General features: G+C 42.1%; 1 protein-coding gene across 2 annotated transcripts in view; it reads left to right on the plus strand.

The window, feature by feature from the left end:
• Positions 1 to 18,913, plus strand: part of PDS5A (PDS5 cohesin associated factor A) — a 167,385-nt gene that overhangs the window by 111,128 nt on the left and 37,344 nt on the right. For both annotated transcript variants that reach the window (XM_084627255.1, XM_084627256.1), the window contains exons 15-19: positions 359 to 440; positions 1,119 to 1,167; positions 1,304 to 1,443; positions 11,556 to 11,671; positions 12,422 to 12,527. In XM_084627255.1, the coding sequence (XP_084483381.1) occupies positions 359 to 440; positions 1,119 to 1,167; positions 1,304 to 1,443; positions 11,556 to 11,671; positions 12,422 to 12,527 (493 nt within the window). The remainder of the gene's footprint in view (positions 1 to 358; positions 441 to 1,118; positions 1,168 to 1,303; positions 1,444 to 11,555; positions 11,672 to 12,421; positions 12,528 to 18,913) is intronic.

Genomic DNA, 18,913 nt, shown 5'->3' on the forward strand with positions numbered 1-18,913 from the left:
TGATGTTTTTTTTAAGGCTTCATGGAAGTTGAAAGCTCTGACAAAGATAATGGACCAGGTTCTGGTTTCAATTTCACCAGTATAAATCTTGAGCAGCTCCACTGAAATCAATGGAGATGTTCTGGATTACATTGTTATATATGAGACAAAATCTTGTCCACTATGCTTGAAACTTGTAACCCCAGTTAGTGTAACATTTGATAGAACACCTTTCTAGTGTGTTACAAATGTTGTACATGTGAAAAATATAAACTCAGCTAATAATAATAGCATATGCTTTACTAGCTCCATAAAACTAGCACATTCTTACAGCATTTGAACGAATATGATTGTCATTCTTTTTCCCTCCCCTTTACAGAGCACTGAATGAGATGTGGAAGTGCCAGAATATGCTTAGGAGTCATGTACGGGAATTACTGGACTTGCATAAGCAGCCCACTGTACGGTTTTTAAAAACGTATTGCTTTATCATTAGAGCTAATTTACATAGAGATAATTTTTTTGCTTAATGTGATTATTTTGCTGTTTTGGTTTACATTCACAAAATGTTGATCTTTCATTAAGTAGAAATAAACAGATATTTTAAAAATCACTTTCACAGTTACAGGATTTATCATGAGTTTCTGTTTCCAACTAACAACTTCTAAAAGAGTCAAAAAGTCATATGTAACATTTTATTGTCCGTTTCTCACTTTCGCTTAATTCACTGTAGTGTTTTAAGATTCTTAAATGGAAAATGCTGTAACATCAAAATAATGATAATTTGTTCGTGTTAAAGCAGAGTTCAAATGATATTTTAGTAAAATAGGATGTTGCTTGAATTCTCCGTATAGGCTGTATCCTGAAACTGTAGATGAAAATTCATGTTTGGTTTATCATGTTTCAGTGGCTTGTTGCAGTTCTGTCTTATTACAAAAGGCAGAATGTATACTACATATTAGTTTTGCAGGTTTTTTTAGTGTAACACTTGTTGTTAATACCATTGTACTTTATTTTTTGTCTGTTGTTCCAAAAAATTAAAATGGAGAGGGCTGCAACAAAAGTAGTGACAGATCAAATGAAGTGTGTAATATAGCATATTAGGGAATATCACTGATGCTTTTTTTCCTCCTCCCCAGTCGGAAGCAAATAGTAGTGCCATGTTTGGAAAGCTGATGACCATAGCAAGTGAGTGTGTTAATTTGCTCTGTAAATAGTTATTACAGTGTATCTGAAGATTGCATGATTACAAATATTGAAATAGCTAAATTGTGCTGAGTTATAAGTTGTAGGTTTATCTTATGTTTCAATTTTATTAATATAGAAAACCTTCCAGATCCTGGAAAAGCACAAGATTTTGTGAAGAAATTCAATCAGGTTCTTGGGGATGATGAGAAACTTCGATCTCAGCTCGAGTTGTTAATCAGCCCTACATGTTCATGTAAACAGGCAGATGTCTGTGTGGTAAGGATATGGAACAAATGAACTTTATATGTAACATATGTGGGCTTAACTAGCCATTGAGAGGTGATGGCCTCTCAAAGTAACTTGATGTAGTTTTATGTGACCACTTTAATTTCGTATTGCATAAAATGTCTTTTTAGCTAATCTGCATAGAGAGCTCTCAGATACAATTTAGAATTAACAACTCAGTTACTAAGAGTACATTTATTCACTTAATGTTGTTTCTTTTTTGGGTGATGGCAGTCAAAACATGATCTCTGTAATAGTCATTTTGTGAAATTTTTTCAAATCTTATTGAACATAGAGCGCCTGTACTTTGTCTTCCAACTCTACTGAAGCGTTTTATGAATGACATAAAACATTACCTACCTTATAGATATTTTTTGCTTCCAAGAACATTCCTTTGAAGACTGTATGTGTATTCTTCAATTGTGTTTTTGTAAATGTGTCTACTCTTTGTCGTCATTTCATGTAAAATAATTGTCAGAGTATAAATTAGATGTCAGATGCTATTTCTTGGGTCTGCTGGTTTGGCCATTAGTTTTTAGCACAGGCATTTGTAGTCAAGAACATGTGCCTCGACCTCTTGTGAGAGGTTTGCAGTGTTGGATTTGTCTCTCAGCGGTCCTGATTTGTTCAGTAGAAAGACAGGTGATGCCCTGTATAAACAGTTTCTCTCAACTGTTATTTAAAAGGCGGGCCTTTTTTTTTTTTTTTTTTTTTTTTTTTTTGCTGTCAGTGGCAGTACCAGCATTCACAGAAAAACTTTCAGTATGCACATCAGTCCCAGCATACTTGCAGACAGTCTGAAGGCTTAGTCGTTATAAAGGACGACAGAGTATCAAGAGAGGAAAGCTTCCTCAGTCCCTCTGGTTCCTTTGACATCTGCTCTGAAGTAGCAATTTTTTTTTACACTTTTAGGAAGCTTGGATACCGTCCTTCTATAATTTTAAGGAGCGAGGTTCATAGGGCCAAGAAATAGATCAGGTGGAAGTTTTCCATATTTAACTTTTGACTCACCAAATTTTGTCCACCTGAGGGCCAAGTTGGCAACTTGTCTAGAGCCAGATGGCCTATGCTGATATTTTTAAAAAAAATGCAGCAAACTGCAGCTGTTTATTTTCAATATAGAAATGCCATTGCTCAGAACAGTCACGTGTTGAGACCTGTAGTATCTGTATGCCATACATATATATTAAAGGTGGGGGAACTTTTAAACTACATTGTAAAACTGTGGACCACACTTTGGCCAATTCTGTTTCAAGTGTATATTTCATTTATTTTGATTTAAAGTATAAGATAATGCCTATATGCTCACAAGCTCTAGGCTCCCTGACAGTAATTAAACTTACAATCCTAACAGTAATTTAAATTTAGTCACAGAAATATCACCTAGCAGCCCCGAAAAGTTAATATACCATCCAGTAGCACCATACCACTGCAGCAAAAAAAAAATTAAAAAAAATCCTACTCAACCAAAAAAACAATTCCCTCATAAAATCACCATTTCCCCCCCACCCACCCAATAAAGCGTCAGACTTTACAGTGAAATATGAAGATCAACAAATTCAGGCTATTTCAGACAAGGTGAGGATCAAGTTCCAGAGCGTAGGGCCCTCAAAAGAACATCCTATTCTCTGTCCCCTATCTCTTGTTGCAAGAAGGGAATCAAACTTAAGTGTCTCCACTGGACTCGGCTGTGGTAGTAGTCCATCAGGAGAGTATATGTCTGTGTGGATCTCACTCCAGGTGCTCATTCAGCTTGTGTGCAAGATCAGACTCTTTGAATAGCATTGTTTGTTGGGCCTCCCATGCACCAGGCATGTCCTTGTGCCCTTCCCCTACCTGAGAGCATAAAAAGCAGAATGGCTACAACCAACCCTCAGTTCCTTCTTATAGCCATCAGTTAAATTTTTCTTTTTGCATTTTCCTCCTCTAATTAGGCAGTTCAGTTTAATTTCCTAACAAATTTCCCCTTTCCTTTAATTTTTAATAACATTTTAAAAAAACTTAATTTCTTAAATTGTCTGTAGCATTCTGTGCCACTCTCTTAATCTAAAATGGTGTATTTGAAGCCCTTAGGCTTCAAACTCTGTCCATCATCTAACAAACTCATTCCTCTGACAGACTATCATAAAAGCTTCATAAAGGTGAGAGCCATGTGCTGGACTGCTGCTTGGTTTCCTGTACTTTTTCTACAAGAACAAGTAAATCCAGGGACCCTTAGCAGAAGTTTTACCTTCTTGAGCAGTCAGTGAGAGGAACTTCAGACCCTAGAGAATGGGCATCAGTCTCCAAAATGGAACTAGTAGCTTCTGAGTTCCAATCAGCCAGTGACCCTGTTAGCCAGCATACAACACCTAAGGGCAGTACCAGCAAAGGAACTGTAGCACTGTTAGGCAAGGATTTGAGACCAGCAAAAACTATCTCGGTACTGGCTACAACGCCAGCACTGAAAACTGATGCTGCTCCTCACCAAGACAAGGGATATAAGAACACCAAGATAAACATTGTTCTTCATACTCATATCTCTTTCCGTAAAGAGAGGCTTAAACCTTCACTCTCATCCCAGGAACAGAGCACTGAGCCCATTCCTATGATGGGGCAAATGACACTGGCACAGCTTCCGGCTTGGTAACAAAGAGATTGAGTGCCTACATCTAACACTGTTAGCTGCTGACAAGCACCAGGATTGGTGTTGGTACTAGCATTAGTTGCTATGTCTTTGGCACCAGTCTTGGCCCTGATGGCACTACACTGAGCACTGGTACACATCCCAGACCACACATTACTTGTGCCACCTCAAAAATCCAGCATCACCATTGAAGGATTCTATTCATTTGCCCCCTCCTTGGGACACCCCTTCTCCCCTTCATTTACACAGATCAGGAGAGGGGTTTCTCTCTTCAAATCGGGAATATTCACTTCAGAACTTCGATCATCCCTTCTTGAAGCTCTTAACCCAGCTCTGCTCTTTTTCTGAACTGTCTCTCAACCTTGGGTTCTAAACTGTCCCTTGCCTTTGATCTGTCTTGCATTTATAACTCCCAGGGTTACACCAAATTCGTGACACCAAACTAGGGTGCACCTGGACTGGAACAGCAGAACTGGCTCCTGTTTCATCTAAGGGGCCAAGTACCCCATTACACACACACAGTAAAAACTCGCTTCAGACTTCTAAGCCACTTATCAGTATGCACATACATGATACCACTTGCCAGGCTTCACCTACGTCCTTTACAAGGCTGGCTAAGGTCGATGTATCATCACAGGAGACATCAAATGAACATGCATATCGTGGTTCCAGCTCACATTCTGAGCTAGTGGTCAGATCCCAAGAATGTTCATAAGCCCTTCTCTACATTTCTTCCTACAAAAGACACTAATCACAGATGCATCAGGAACAGGGATTGGGGTGCACAACTAGACCACCTCCAGATAAAAGGAATGTGGTCTCAAAAGGACATGACTCTACGCATAAATGATCTAGAATTATGAGTGATCAGATTAGCTTGCATAATATTCCTTCCTGTTTTAAAGAATCCCATCATGCATATTCTCATGGATGACACATCTGCGATGTACTATGTAAACAAGCCAGGAGATGCCTGCTCATTACACCTGTGCCAGAAGGTAATCAAGTTATGGACAAGTTGACACCATGAGATAACCCCAACAGCTCTCCCAGGAGCCATCAGCAATTGAGCAGACTTCCTAGGCTTCAACTTCCAGCCACTGGATTTTGTTATACCTTTATCTGCCAGAATAAAGAGGAGACCTTTATTATAAAATTTCTGTTATCCATTTAGGTACTTCTCTTTGATAAGCTAAATAGAGTGAGCTCCTTAAATGTCTCATTATAAGGCATGTTGTCTAAACCTTTAATCATTCTCACAGCTGTTCTCTGAACCCTCTACAATTTATCAACTTCCTTCTTGAACTGTAGACACCAGAACTGGATGCTGTATTACAGTAGTGAGTGTACCAGTGCCAAATACAGAGGTAATGTAACCTCTCCGTTCCTACTAGATATTTCCCTTTTTATACATCCAAAGATCAGAGTATCCCTTCTGACCACAAATGTTGCATTGGGAGCACATGTTCAGCTGACTACCCACCATGATGCTCAAGCCTTTTTCAGATTCACTGCTTTCCAGGATGGAGCAACCCCCCTCCCCCCATCCTGTAAGCATGGCCTGTATCCTCCTCCTTAGCTGTATGCATATACATTTAGCCATATTAAAATGGATATTGTTCGCTTGCACCAAGCGATCCAGATCACTGTATCAGTGACCGCTCATCCTCATTATTTACCACTCCTCCAATCTTTGTGCCATCTTCAAAATTTATCAGTATTTTATGTTTTCTTCCAAGTCATTGATTAAAATGTTGACTAGCATAGATAGGGCCAAGAACCAAGCCTTGTGGGACCCCACTGAAGCGTATCCGATTGATGATGATGATGTCCTGTTTAGTTACATTTTGAGCCCTATAATTTAGCTACATCATTTTTTAATAAGTCATTTAATGTTTATCATGTTGATTTTTGTATGGTTCTGGTTTCTAATCAAAATATCATGCAGTCAAATGCCATACAGAAGTCTAAGTAATTAGTACTGTTACATTTGTCCACCAAATTTTAACCATGTCATAAAAAAATAAAATTAATTTGACTAAACTCATGTTGATTGGCATGAATTATATTACTCACCTTTAATTCTTCATTAATAGAGTTCTATAACATATGTTCTGTTTATTTTGCCTGGGATCAAAGTTAGGCTGACAGGTCTGTAATCACCCCGGTCATCCTATTTGCCCTTTTAAAATTTGTTTGCAGTGTTGCTATAGCCATGTTGGTCCCAGGATATTAAAGAGACAAGGTGGGTGTGGCAGTATCTTTCATTGGACAGTGTTCTGTTGGTGTTGGAGACAAAGCTGTTGAGCAACACAGAGCTCTTCTTCAGGTCTGGGAAAAGTACACAGAGCATCATAGCTAAATACAAGGTGAAACGGATGTTCAGCATAAGTAGTTTATACATATTCCAAGAATTCATTCAAGGTAATGTGGCCCATTAGAATCTCTGCAGCCACAGGACAAAGTAGGCCGGGTTTTAGTGGGTTACAGATTGGTCTCTATTAAGACCATGATTTTTAGTGTCTATTATAGTTCTCAATTTAAGCTCCCAGGCTTGTCTTTTGAAGGTGTTGTGCAGATTATCTTGGAGGAGGAGGACTGAGGTCAGATATGGAGTGATGGTTTTGTGAAAAGTATTAGCCCACAGATGATAATGTGCTTTTGTCTTGTATTGTTGTTCTGTATGAGTTCATTTGAGAGCGTACGGAGTGTTGTTTTACCTATGTAGTTGTTATTGGGGTATTTAGTGCACTGAATAAGGGAAATCACATTGTGATAGGTATATGTAAGGCCCTTGGATCTTGAAGGGGGTGGGGTGTTGATCATCATAGCAATGGAGATATGTCTACAGGTTTTACATCTGTTGTTCTGGCAGGGTCTGGTGCCACTTCGAGTTGGTGTATCCTGCTGTGGGGAGCTTGCTTTTGATGATGAGCTTGGCAAGTTTGGGAGGTTGTTTGAAGGCCAGAAGTGGGGGTTTGGGAAAAATTTCTTTCAGAATGTGGTCCCCATCGAGTATGGGTTGTAATTGTTTAACTATACCCCATCTGGGTTCCAGTGAAGGGTGCTAGGTGACAACTAGGCAGTGTCATCAGATGTTTGGCTGCGTGTGTGGTTTCCCCGTGTGCTGTCCCAGCTCTGCGCAGATAGCTGGCACAGTAGATCTCAAGTGAACTGCGCAATGACCACAAAAATCTGTTAAGGTGCGAAGGCACTTGGTCAGGTTTATTGTCAGCAAAGCACAGTCCCAGCTCCCCAGATCAATGACTACGGTTACACTAGCCATATATGCCCGTGACAATGGACACAGCTCAGTCAGTGGCAGGACTTTCCACTGCCCCCTCGGCTGGACAAAGACTCTCCCTCTGAGAGACATCTTTATACACCAATACAAACAAGTTACATATCACCCTTGACATATCAGGGTGCCACCCTCTGATATATTAGGGTGCCACCCACTGGCTTGTACCTGTAGTTTCAATCAAAACATCTCTCTTCATCATGTTGTCACCCTGACCTTATCCTTAAGAGGGTCAGCATGTTTCTGTTATCTTTGGGGAATGTGCTGCTATCGAGGTGCTATGGTACCACCCTTCTGGAATGTGCTTGTGTCATAAATGTAAAAGGAAGGGTAAACACCTTTAAATCCCTCCTGGCCAGAGGAAAAACCCTTTCACCTGTAAAGGGTTAAGAAGCTAGGATAACCTCGCTGGCACCTGACCAAAATGACCAATGAGGAGACAAGATACTTTCAAAGCTGGAGGGGGGGAGAAACAAAGGTTCTCTCTGTGTGATGCTTTTGCCGGGAACAGAAAAGGAATGGAGTTTTAGAACTTAGTAAGTAATCTAGCTAGATATGCGTTAGATTCTGTTTTGTTTAAATGGCTGATAAAATAAGCTGTGCTGAATGGAATGTATATTCCTGTTTTTGTGTCTTTTTGTAACTTAAGGTTTTGCCTAGAGGGATTCTCTATGTTTTGAATCTGATTACCCTGTAAGGTATTTACCATCCTGATTTTACAGAGGTGATTCTTTTATTCTTTTTCTTCAATTAAAATTCTTCTAAGAACCTGATTGCTTTTTCATTGTTCTTAAGATCCAAGGGTTTGGGTCTGTGTTCACAATGCAAATTGGTGAGGATTTTTATCAAGCCTTCCCCAGGAAAGGGGGTGTAGGGTTTGGGAGGATTTTGTGGGGAAAGATGTTTCCAAGCGGGCTCTTTCCCTGTTATATATTTGTTAGACGCTTGGTGGTGGCAGCAATAAAGTCCCAAGGGCAAAAGGTAAAATAGTTTGTACCTTGGGGAAGTTTTAACCTAAGCTGGTAAAAATAAGCTTAGGGAGTTTTCATGCAGGTCCCCACATCTGTACCCTAGAGTTCAGAGTGGGGAAGGAACCTTGAAAGCTTGCATGAATGCTTTGTGCCTCGTATCTCTTAGGAATGTATGTTTTTGTGTTATCAGCCCTATGTTTGCCAATTCGGTGAGCAGGGCCTGCCTCTTGCTCATGACATGACTGTGCTTTTATATCAGCAAAGTTTTGATCACTTTCCTTCCAGCCTCAGGCCTCATACCAAGCCTCTGATACAAGGGCTTTTGACTTAAGCTCTCTTCTTACTACAGGGATATGTGGCCGGAGAGTTCATTTTTTCTCTATTGAAGCAAGTTGTCTCGAGGTATTTGTGTGGCTCATTTCATGATGCCATTTATTTCTCTGATGGAGTGTCGTTGTTTGGAGAAGGCAGTTTTGAGTGTGCTAAGATCTGTATCCCAAACTTTCTCCTAAGAGCATATTATGTGATATATGAGTGTGTGGTTGTAGATAACAGATTTCTTGCTGTATTTGGGATGGTTACTGGATCTGCGAAGGAAAGTGTGGTGATCCATGGGCTTCTTGTCTATAGTGGTCTGTAAGGTTCCATTGTTAAAGCTGATTATGATGTGCAGGAAGTTGATGCTGGTGCAAGAGCGTTGGAGAGAGAGTTGGATAGAATTCTTAAATTCACAATCTTGACCCATTGGAGGCCCCTATGCCTAAAATCCTTGATTATATTTTGTTCAGTTCCATTGAAATCCACCTTACATCAATTTCAACATGCCACTCTTCTCCCCACATGCAATCCTGTTAAGTTTTCTCTGACCCCACTATATCCAGATTTTTAAAGAGGTTACTCAGTACTTACCCCACCAGTTAAAGAACCCCCTCCAAAGTGGGATCCTCGTGTCCCTCTACTGGCTCCTCGTCTCTATCACATCAAATGTGAGCTGTTTGTCGTCACTTTTAGTGCCTTTCATGGCCTGTGCTCACCCTATCTATCTTCTCATTCGCTGTCAAGATGTCAACTTCCTCTTCCAGTTGGCCCAAGATGCCAGCCTACATGTCCCACTAATTAAATGTTCAAACAAGCACGTTTGTTTTTTCTCCCATGCTGCCCCTTACACTTTACAGGAATTCTCCATCAGCATCTGCAAAACTAACTCATTATCTTCCTTCAGATTCCTCCTTAAAATTCTTCTTTGCTGTGACGCTTACAAAAAAGTTTACAGCAGTTAGGCTACGGGTATGCTGAGACCACTGCTTGTCATACTGAGCAATACTGTCTCATTGGGTATGTCTACACTGCAATTAAACAGCTGCAGCTGGCCTAGGTCAGCTTGTATGGGTTCTTGGGGCTGTAAAATTGCAGTGTAGACTATTGGGCTCAGGCTGAAGCCTGAGCTCTGGGACACAATGATGGAGGAGGGTCCCTGAGTCCAAACATCTATACCGCAATTTTACAGCCATGCAGCCTGAGCTCCATGAGCCCAAGTCAGCTAATATGGGACAGCTTCTGGTGTTAAATTGCCGTGTGGATATATGCACTGTTTTCTTGTACTTCCATCTGTCTGTGCTCCCTTAACTCTCCAGCCTGGGCTGTCTCTCACAATGCTTTGCTTGTGACAATCAGGAAACCCCTCCAGGCACTGTTATCACTTAGCACAACAGCATGTGGAGTCCCACACCCAGCTAACTTACATGAATGCTCCCGGAGCCACTCATGAATCTCAGAGAAAGGCACCAGTGAATCTCCCAAGCTCCCAGCTTTGCACCTCCAGAATATACCATCTTGCCCTGGACAGAAGCCTGACCAGTGTAAGTTTATTGCCCAGTCTGCCCCTCCCTCAATGTGGAGACGATGCACACTAGCCTTTGTAAACTGAGCTGAGATTTCCAAAGCACTTCAAGCAAAACACACTGTTTTCGGTAAACTAGAAAACAGAGTTATTAACTACAGAAAGATAGATTTTAAGTGATTATAAGTAGTAGGCACAAAAGGTCAGAGATAGTTACCAAGGACAATAAAAGGTAAGCACACTCTCTAAATCTTAAACCTTATTAGATTAGGCAGTATTTGGATCAAGCAGTTTTCCTCATCCCACTGGATATTGCAGGTAGGTTACAGTTCTCAGTACACAGGCTTCCCCTTTGTGCTTGGGACCAGTCTTCTCAGTCCAAGTCTTTGTCTTCCCAGCGTCCCATCTTATGTAGGGGAGGAGAAGGGCAAAAGCATCATGCTACTGTCCCCTATTTTATATCCTCAGTTCATGTGCCTGGAAACATAAGCCCCAACATGTCCTGGTGGGCTTTAGGGAATTAGGGTGTCCAGATAGTAAGTGTGAAAAATCGGGAGGTAATAGGCACCTATATAATAAAAAGCCCTGAATTTTGGACTGCCCCAATAAAATCCATACATCTGGTCACCCTATACGGAGTTGAGCAATGTCCCATTGTGTAAGGCTTGTGAAGCTCTCTTACAGCATTGTAAATCCCTTGCTTACAACTCCCCCTGCTGATTCAGGGTTGTTTAATGCCCTCCTGGGAATGTATCACCTCCTTTGTTGTCGCTGGAGAACTAGCACTGGAAGACTCTCAAACTTACAATATATTTCAGTAACAATCATAAAACATAATCTCCTAATTTCATATACACAAAGGATATACGTATTTTGACACGATGGGTTTCAGAAGATTGTGACTTTTCGTATGATATCTTATCTGGCAGACTTTGCATGAAATATATCATAATTGTATGACAGGGGTGAATATGGGGTTCCAGTGTGTTTCTTTGAGGTACAGAATGCCACAGTAAGTAACTGTTTTTTCTTAAGTAGTTGGATGAAGTGCTTAAGCCATTGGTTATTTGCTTAAAAGATACTGGGTCAGATTTATAAAGGTATTTAGACACCTATGGGTGCAGATAGGAATCTACGTGTCGTTACGAAAGTGCATAGATGCCTAACTCACATCACTCTCATTAAAAGTCTATGGTAGCCACAGCCCATCCTTTTCAGTGATTATATGGACTGTGAAGCTAGTTTGTGAAGAACTGACTTTTGTTCAGCATTATTTCTACAAATGCAAAATGTATAACACTTAAGAAATAATTAAAATTAGTAATGATTTTTGCTTGTAATATAACACTTTTTTTCTTTTTGTAGCGGGAGATAGCCCGGAAGCTTGCAAATCCAAAGCAGCCAACAAATCCTTTCCTGGAGATGGTCAAATTTCTTTTGGAAAGAATTGCCCCAGTGCACATTGACTCAGAAGCCATTAGGTAGGCTGGGAGATCATATTGACCCATTACTGACTTTAAAGTGGATGTTAATACCAGGATTATCTTTCATATTAATTTACATCTGGTACAGAAGTATCTATCTGCATTTTTAAAATATTGTTTATATAGTTGTCTTCATTTCCATCAGTCTAGAAAACTTGACTTAATTTCTGCTATTTTTTTTAAGGCTTAGTGATGCAAAGTGTAGAAACATGAATATAAAAGATGGTATTGGTAACTTGACTATTTGGAGGCATTATTTGAGGATAACAGGCATATATAGCTTCCATATAGCTAACACTGGACACAAAATGCTATCTAATAATTGAATCAACTACTTTATCTTTGTGGGTTTGAGGAGGAGAATTTTGGGGTTCCTTTTGTGACTTACCTTATACTGCCAGCTCAGTTTGTCACCAAAATAAAGGCTTTGGGGAAAAGGTGTGTTGGGGGGAGGTGGGCTCATTTACCAAACTACTATATATGTGTTCTAATATTACTTTGATTTAACTGAAATGGCTTTTAAATTAAATATTCCCCTGCAATGTCAGGAATCTATAAGCATAACATCTTTTTACTAGTCCATGAGAACCAGAAAGTGAAAGTATTTTAAAACTGACCAATGTAGTTCATTGCCAAAACTAAATGAAGCTAACGTGAAAATTCTTTGTTATAATAATCTATGGTGTCACTGTTAATGCAGATAATCAAGTTTAATAATATATCTTTATTTTACATTTCTTATTTTAGCGCACTAGTAAAGCTGATGAATAAATCAATAGAGGGGACAGCTGATGATGAAGAGGAAGGTGTAAGTCCTGATACTGCTATTCGTGCAGGACTTGAACTTCTCAAGGTATTCTACAGCAATGTAGATTAGTTTTCTTTCACTGTATGGTAATGGAGTCCCCAAAGAGCTTCAACGAATTACCCACTTGTAAACTGTCAAAAAGTCACCACATCCTGGAATTTGGTTTTATTAAGAAAAAGAGTAATACAAAAACACCATTACCTAATCTCTTTTCTAGATGTGGCCTGTCTGTTTCAGACCTTAGCTTCCTCACCACAGAGGGAAGCTCACATTTACTTCATATTTAAGAAATTATCCAGAGAGCAGAAAAAGCAAAATTTCCCCTCTAAGCATGGCCAGAGGGGAGTAAAGCAGAAGAGAGGAACTGAGTAGAGGAGGCACATTCTGGTTTCCTCCTTGCATTAGGGAGCCAAGCACCCCTAAAGATCTTAAACCTCAAAAAAAATGCCTTTAAAGGGGGGAGGGAAAGGCTTAAGAAAAAGGAATTTTGAATATCAATACTACTTTATAAGCACAAACCTAATTCTACACTCAAAAGGTTGCTGCTGAATTTTCTTGGATGGTGTGTTAGAAGATCTGTAAGTTATACAAATTGGCTCTACATTTAGCATTCATGAGTTATGATGATGTAATGTAGAATTTTGTTCCTCATTAAACTCATATGTTTCATTTTTGAAGGAGTCTTTTGAATTTCAGAGGTTTAGACCTGAAAAACAATTTTGAGAGGAAGGATTTTGCATTGTGTTTAGTAAGATAGCAATATTTACCAACTTTTTCCAACTTCAGCTATTATAAAACATTATGGCGTACAATATTTTGTAATACATTAGTTATTTATATAGCACTAACAGAGTTGTAGGCACTTTGTAAGGCAGGTAAGAACCTGTCTCATACCCTTCACTGAAAAGTTTACTGTATTCATCTGGTTTGGGGGCAGGGGAACAGATATTTTATTTATTCATATTTTGGGTCATTTACAATAAGACTTTACAAGTACATTGTCTTTACACATGTAGGTACATTTCTTAATACAGAATTAACAATATTAACCAACATGCTGTATATTGACAATATATTGTTATATAATTAACTACTATTTAGATTGTACAATGTCTGTTAACATTATCTAACACAAGATGGGGAATGGTAGGTGACAATAGCACTGTGACTGAACAGAGAATTTTAGCATGCACCTGTACAGTTATGCTTTTGGTTTATTTTTTAATAACAAAGGTTTTTAGTTGTCAGGTGTTAACATTCATCTGAGAAGGGGACTAAGGAGGGAAAGGTCTTTCGGAAGAAGAAAGTGTTGAGGAAGGACTTGAAGAAGAGTGTGGTAGCATGGCAGACAAACACATATGGGAGCCATCTGGAAGGAATCCCAGGGAGATAGACACTAATGGGGAAATTAGTCATGCAGCTTAAGTGGAATGAGGGGTACATGGTGTATAGCTGAAGTAAGACTAGAGAAATAAGCTGGTGCCAAGGTGTGTAAGGCAAGAACAGAAAGTTTCTTTTCGAATCGTATTCCTTTGGCTGCTCCACCTCAGGACAAGAACCAATGGGCTTATATTGCAGTCAGGGAGGTTTAGGTTGGACATCAGGAAAAACTTCCTAACTCTCAGGGTAGTTAAGCACTGGAACATATTGCCATGTGAGGTTGTGGAATCTGAGGTTGTGGAATCTCTGTCATTGGAGGTATTTAAGAACAGGTCAGACAAGCACATGTCAGGAATGGTCTAGTTATTACTTAGTCCTGCCTTCAGTGCAGAGGACTGGACTAGATGACTATTGAAGTTCCTTCCAATTCTACACTTCTATGCACATGAACCCATGTACTCTTGATCAGAGATTTTTGTCACCCGTGTCCACAGATCTGTGCTTGTGCCCTGGATATTCCTGTGCTCTGGTATGAGGGGGGTGGGGAAAGAGGGTGGCAGACTCACTGCCAGTCCACTTCCTTCTCAGTCAACTGTGGCTAAAGATGGTGCATCACATTATCTGTTAGCTAGCTATCTGTCTTGCTCAATATTTTTTTATTCCTTTGCAATAGGTATCTGAATTCCCTCTTCTTTATTCCTTTCTTCCATTTGGGTGATTTGGGCCTTTGATTTTTCTCTGGCCTCGAGTTATAAGTTACACCCAAGACCCCAAGCTTCCTATCCCCTCCAAATGTAAGATCCAAATGTTTAAACAGGGTTTAAAAGTACATCTAAAAATCTGAGGGAGGACAGGCTAAAACTCCTGTTGATGTGGAACATTCTCTGAGATCTCTGGGGTCTGAGTCACTCCCTCCTCCCCCGCCCCTGCATCAGATTTGGTTACTCATAGAACCCTTGGGGACTGTCACTGCTGCTGACCCCTTAGAACTTCCCAGACCATCAATAAAGAAGAGATCCCATTCCCTGGAACAGGATAAGAGAAGGGGAAAGACACCCTTTTGATCTGGATCTCAGGAGACATCACATCCCTACACAGGTTATTGCTAAGGTCCCCATCTCTTTCAGTACAGAGACCCTGGTACCGGCTAGGGAAACTACACCCCGTATCAAGAAGCTGACTGTTAACCTACGGAGGCACCAAAGCCAGCACCAGACCCAGTGCCTCCGAAGCAAAAGGACTTTAAATTAAACTGAAATAGTCATCAGTACCACCTTCCTCTGCCAGCGGAGATGGGCACATATATCGCATTTCCAGTACAGTCTCCAGTACCACTCAACATACTAACTCCTGAGGGTCAGTGTTCGGAATCCCTGGTACCATCTAGTCGTCCTTGCTATAAGGATCTTCAGATACTTGAAAAACCTGAGTCACCATTTCTCCGGGTTACTGAGAGATACTCCCCACCAGTACAGACTTACCTTCCAGAATTGATATACTGTCTGGTACCAACACTGTCACTGGTTCCTCACAAATCCATTGAGGGTACCAACATATCCTCTGATACCATTTAACCAAGACTTGACCTCCAGTACCCACTCAACCGCTGGTACTGCGCTGCTTGCCTCTTGGATGGATATGGGAGTGACACCTCATCTGATTGAGATGTCCATACAAGGCTCCCTTACTTTACTATTCCAGCCTCCTTCCCTTGCAGTGCACTCTGAGGAAGCCCCTGCAGGACACACACCCAGCAAATCTGGCAAGGACAACCCTGTGGTACTGCCCCCTTCCTCTTTCCATCTCAGCGGGTTTATTGGAGCCCATGGGCCCCTTGTGGCGACCTGCTATACAGGATTCCATCTCTTAAGAGGATGTGTCAAAAGCAATAGCCACAATCGACCCAGCTTCACAGCGGTAACTTGCAGAGGAACAAGAGCAAGCAGAGGAAGAAGAAACACCACCTTACCGCAAATCCTCCTCCTTGCCAGATGCAGGTGTTATGCTTCCTCCACCATCGTACACTGACAATTTCAAGACCTTACAAAACAGATAGCAGAGACCTTGCAAATTCTGTTAGAGTTGATACAGGAACCCAACATGCCTTGTTGGACATCCTCCATATATCACCTCGGGCAAAATTGCCTTGCCTGTCAATGATGCACTACTGGCCCCAGCCTGTATGGTATCAGCCTGTATCAGTCCTCAACCACTATACTACCTGTGTATAAACAGACTGATGAAAAAAATACTTTATTCTGCTTGGAGTATTTTTTCTGCTACCCAACACCTAAATTCCAGTGGTTAAAGCTGTCAATGAGCAAAACAGACAACATTGGTCCCATTCAGTGCCATCAGACATGGAGCTGAAATAGCTAGACCACCTGAGATGCAAGAGGTGCTACTCGGCATCCTTGTAATTTATAGTAACCAATTGCCGTGATGGCAAAATATTATTTTGCAAACAATTTGAAGTTCTCATTTTTTTTCTCATCTGCTACAGGACCGGAGGGAACAGTTTCAAGCTCTCATAAGAGATGGCCGGACAATTGCCAAAGCATCTCTCCAGGCCTCACTTGATGCAGCGTGTACAGCTGCATGTTTCATGGCTGTTGCAGTGGTAATGTGCCAAGCTTTTTGGCTACAGTCTTCTGGCCTCCTGGGGAGGCATAAAACTGTTTGGGACCTCCCTTTTGAGGGACCCAAATTGTTCAGTGTTGCTACAGACTGATACCTTCATTCACTTTAAGATTCCTGGGCGACACTACACTCTTTGCATCTATGCACTTACATCAAAGAGAAAATACAGTAGATCAGTCAGTGCAATGGTCTCACCCAGTCCTCTACCAGCCCATCTGATTGGCTGAACTTCCCCAAAAGAAGCTCAAGTATGCTAAGAAAGGGCCATACTCTACAGTGACTTCCAAGTCACCGCAAGGCAAATGGACCCCTCAGGAGGTGATCCTCCACATCAACATACTAGAGCTGAGAGTGGTTCTTTCTGCTTGTAGAAGGGTTCGGCCAGAGCTCGTCACTCTCCGGGGTGGCAGGGAACCACACCGCCTCGCCTACGTCCTTCTGGTTCTGTCAGGGAACTAATCTGGCCCCTGGGTCTCTCACCACAGCAGTGGTAGAGGCAAAACAAGGGCTATGCACACCCGATTTGCAGGCAGTAGCGAGCTCCATGCTCTGGTCCTTGGCCTGGGACGGAGCAAACCATTAAGCAATAAGCCGAGGCCCTGGGCTAGGGCGGGTGGCAAAGAGTCCATGGCTCATGCCTTCCAGCAGGGGCCAAGCAAACAAGCAAGTTCGAAAGGCCCAGGCCCTGGGTCAGGGTGGGCTGTACAAAGTCTGTGGCTCAGGCCCTCAGGCAGGAGCTGAGCAAACAGTTAAGTTCAATAAGCCCCAGTCCTGGCTCCAAAGGGCCACGCTGGGTGGCAGTGGGGACTCAGGCCCACCCACTCCACTGTGTCCCAGCCCGGGGCCCTAGCAGCAGCAGAAGGTCTGCTGCTTTGTCAGTGGGGATCCTGGCCTCAACACACTGACAGGGGCTCTGGGTGTGCTGCAGCTAGACTAGGGTTGGCTGCCCCTGGGCTACTTCCTATCTCCCCCTCTAGAGGTACCTGCGGCAGGACGGTGTCCTCCAAGGAATCAAGCACCATGGGCTCCTCAGGGTACCCGGCGAGCGGTAGGCTTGGCAGCTCCTCTGAGTAACTTGCCACGGGCAGGCTTAACAGCTTCTCCAGGGTCTGGTCGGCATCAGGCCTCGGCTGGTCTGGCCAGTCCTCGGGTCGGTCGCTAGTTGCAGGAGTCTCCCAACTGGGAGCTAGGCCACAGGGATCTGGCTTCTCTGGCGGCTGGGGCTCTAGTGAGCTCTGGGGCTTTTGTACTTCCTATCCTGCGCCCTGACCTCTGGGGGGCAGGTGCAGGCTCCACTGGCTCCGCCCACTTTGGCATCCGGAGGGGCTCATCCCTCTCCAGGGCGGCAGGGAACCACACCGCCTCACTACACTGCTTATCAGCACTTTCTACCCCACATCAGAGGCCACCCAATCAGAATAATGCCTGACAGCAGAACAGCAATATATTATATCAATCAACAAGGAGGAGCAAGATCCTAGTCCTTATCTTCAACACTGTAGAACTGGTACATATCACGCCCCATACAGGTCTCGGCGGTTTATTTCAAGGACTTTGGAACACAATGGCAGACTCGCTCAGCAGACATTTCTACCTACAGGAGCTGAACAATGAGGAATTCTGAAGAATATGTCTGCCTTTGGGTAATCTGGAGATAGATTTCATTGCAACACCATACAATACAAAGTGCAAACAATTCTTTTCAAGAGGAAGAGTACGGCTACAACTCAACTGGTAAGGCCCTAGTCTTCCTTTGGCCTCATGTATTGCTACATGCTGATCCCTGGATGTCTTCACTGCCTAAAGTCCTAAACAAATTGAAACGGGAGATATAGGTAGCCATCCTCATAACACTGTAATGGCTGAGATAGGCATTGTTCCCAGAGCTGGTGCCCATGTCTTGATAACCTCCTTTCTGCCTTGCCCTGACAGTGGATATCCTTATTCAGGAGTTGGAGTCCATCACCCACCCTAACCTCTGGGGACTTCACCTCAAGGCCTAGCTACTAGTTGGCTCTCTGGTGTAGAACAAGATTGCTCCACAGAGGCACAAACAGGACAGCTTAATAGTAGGAAATCCTTGACAAGCAAATCTTATGTACAGAGATGGAAACACTTCCAGGCTTGACACAGCCATTGATCTATGCCTCCTCTCAAGTCCTGCCTGTCGCACACATTCTCAATTACTCACTACATTTAAAAACTGCAGGATTATAAATGAGCTCAATCAAGGTTCAACTAGCTGCCCTAACAGCCATTCATCCCTCCATCAAGGGGTTTTCAGACTTGACTCACTCAACCACTGCAAGGTTTATTAAAGGTCTATTCAACCTTTTTCCTCCTGTCAAGGAACCTACTCCACCATGAGATCTCAACTTAGTGCTTAGTGCTCTGAGGAAGCCCCTGTTTGA

Source organism: Lepidochelys olivacea, assembly GCF_965140295.1.
Source record: "Lepidochelys olivacea isolate rLepOli2 genome assembly, chromosome: 4".
Lineage (NCBI taxonomy): Eukaryota > Metazoa > Chordata > Testudines > Cheloniidae > Lepidochelys > Lepidochelys olivacea.